Below are 2,879 nucleotides of genomic sequence, written 5' to 3'. Positions count from 1 at the left end.
AAACAGTGTTACGACATAATGGAGTTAGAGAACAACCATTTTACGAAAAATAATAAGAAATTTTGTTCTCTAACCCTTTGAGCACCCAGCATAGAAGGGACAAGCACTTGTAGTGCTGCTTAAGTGGACAATTAGTGCACAAAGATATTACTCTGTAAAAGCATATCAATATCTTAAATTAGGTCCAAAATCTAACCAAAATGATCGATTGCCAAATATATACAAAAAAAATCTAAACATGAAAACCCTATACAAAAATTATACTAAAACCCACCACCATCTAAAAATGCCTAGAGACTACATTGATCACATACACACATACATGAACCTTATCCTTAATTTATATAAATACAAACCTACATTACATGTGCAATAAATTGTTCTCATCAAAAACCTTATCAAGATGATTCCAGACCTAACACACATCATCATCAACACCACCACACATAGTTCCCATAAAAAAAACCTACAAATTTCCATACCCATGAACCATAGATCTCCATAGATCTTATGTACTGCAAATTATTTCATAAAAGATGGATACACCTAAAAAAATCAGCCATGCCATAAGCAAATGAGATTTAACATCCATGCTAATCTGCCATGATCTATCAAGAACCAGTAAGATCGCAAACTAATTCAACAAAACATGTATAAATGTGGACATATATATGTGTGTGTATACATATATGAAAAATGGCAAAAATGAGACCAAATTGAGAGATAATAGATTTTCTCTGGGTAGCATTGAATGAGATAAATTCTTTACAGGACATGAGGGTGAGAAGTATCAGAGATCAAGAACAGAAGAAAAACCATAACAGATCTGAACTGATACTCCATTGTTACATGTAAATATAACTCCAACAACAACAGACTTCTTAGATTCAAAAGCCCATACAGTTGAAGAAACTAAAAACTCTTAGATCATAGCATGACAAGATCAAATACTCTAACCATAACCATAAGAGAGAGAGAGGGAGAGACGAGAGAGAAAGGTAAATTCTCTTGAAACAAGATAAAAAGACCCGAGCAGACACATAGAAGCAAAGACGATTTGACCTATATATATATTACTTAATTGTTCATCTTCTTCTTTTTTTCTCTGCATGAAAGAGAGCAAAAAAACAGTAAAGGGTGGTTTGATCAGAATGGTTTTGTTTGACCCATCATCACAGGCAAAGGTCTGTGCACCGTAGATCGTCATCGCCACAGCCCAAGTCAGCCTCATCCAGCGGCGGAGGAAGGTTGAGATCGAAAGCCAAGGGTTTCCGAAACGACGACGAGGCGATGTCTCCATCACCGTCGTCGATGACCGAAGACGACGAGTCGCAGTCGCTGCGGCAATCGTCGGGCAAGATTGGCGGCGATCGAGGGTGCCGCCTGGAGGAGGGGGGCTGCGTCACGGCCGTCTGCGACGGCGGAGGCTTGGGCCCACTGAAGGACTCGACGGTGCTGCTCAAACTGCTGGAAGTGGGCCTCTGGGGAGTGATCTGGTGGTCGTGAAAATGGTTGGAATGATACAACCGGTGGGCGATGAGGGCATCGTTAGGGTTTTCTTGGAGAAGAGTGTAAGGAGGGACGGGAGAGGTGGAGAGAGGAAAGTTGGTCTTGGCCTTGGGTCCGCGTAGGGAACGAGCGGCGGCGTCGTAGGCTCGAGCCGCGTCCTCGGCGGAGTCGAAGGTGCCGAGCCAAACCCTAGTTTTCTTCCAGGGGTCTCTGATCTCCGCCGCGAATCTGCCCCACGGTCTCTTTCTGACGCCGCGAAACCTGATCTCCTTCGCGGCGGCTCCCGTTCCAGATCCGTTGGTTTCTCCAGCTGCTGCCGCCGCCGCCTTCGCCGCCGCGGTTGCCCTGGCTCTACGCATGGCCGAAGATGGATAAAGGGAGAGACTTTTAAGTTTTTAGAGAGAGAAAGTTAGAGAGGGGCAGAAATACCGGTCTCTTCTTCTTGTGAAGAAGGAGATAATCTTGTAATCGTAATCTCTTCTCTTTCTCTCTCTATATTTGTTTCTTTCTCTCTCTTCTGTGTGTTGTGTGGAGAGAGAGAGAGAGATAGAGAGGGGAGATGGTTTCACTTTCTTTTCTTTTTTTTTTCAATTTTCTTTGGTTTCTCGGTTTCCTTACCTCCTTTTGTCGCCCCCACAAAGCCCGACTCTGGATTACTTCTTCTCTCTTTCCTTTATTTATTTATTTGTTTGTTTTTTTCGATTGAAATGAAATGACAGTTGTGCCCTTCTCTTTCCTCCCATGAGTGGGTTGGGTTGTAATTTTTTGTTCCTAAGTACTTTCTAGTATTCACCCTCCCTCTTGAAGTACCTCATATGTAAAATCTGTGTACTTTGTGGTTCTCTTTTTAGGTTTTTACAGACATTGTATGATGTTGAAGAAGTTTGATTGTTAAAACTTATAAAGTAAAAATGCAGTGATGAATTAGAAAAAAATATATATGTAGTTGAGTACAAATGACAATTTTTTTTTTTTTTTTTTAACAAACAAATGATAAATCCAAATTAGAGTTAAAACAAAGTACAATGCAATACTGTGGTTCAAACATCTACATGTGAGATGTAAACTAAATCTCTCCCCAATCTCACTTGGATATTATTTGAGTTGCAAATGAATCAAAATATTAATGGAGAGAGTACAGGAGACAAGTATTTCAAAGTTATTCATTCAAAACAAATTGTGAATTTTCAAGTATAATTAAACAAGTCAGATTCAAGTAGTGTTTAGCTCAACATGTATATTTTTTATATGCATGTAATTTATACATGTAACTTATAACTCACGTCTAAAAAATTTAATGGATTTATCGCTCAAATGATACGAAATTATTTTATTTTATTATGGTAAATATAATAGCATTAAAAGAGCTA

At 39.6% G+C, this 2,879-nt stretch overlaps 1 protein-coding gene across 1 annotated transcript; it reads right to left on the bottom strand.

Moving 5' to 3' along the window:
- Window positions 1–716: 716 nt before the first annotated feature.
- LOC132312192 (ethylene-responsive transcription factor 3-like) lies at window positions 717–2,169 on the bottom strand. Its single transcript, XM_059810458.1, has one exon. It carries the CDS (start codon window positions 1,866–1,868, stop codon window positions 1,173–1,175), a length of 696 nt encoding a protein of 231 aa, XP_059666441.1. The 5' UTR covers window positions 1,869–2,169; the 3' UTR covers window positions 717–1,172.
- Window positions 2,170–2,879: the final 710 nt, after the last annotated feature.

This window comes from Cornus florida, unplaced genomic scaffold, assembly GCF_030987335.1.
Source record: "Cornus florida cultivar Cherokee Brave unplaced genomic scaffold, ASM3098733v1 CherokeeBrave_3.0.0_Hap2_Chr06, whole genome shotgun sequence".
In the NCBI taxonomy this organism is placed as follows: domain Eukaryota; kingdom Viridiplantae; phylum Streptophyta; class Magnoliopsida; order Cornales; family Cornaceae; genus Cornus; species Cornus florida.
This window is presented reverse-complemented; position numbering and strand designations above follow the sequence as displayed.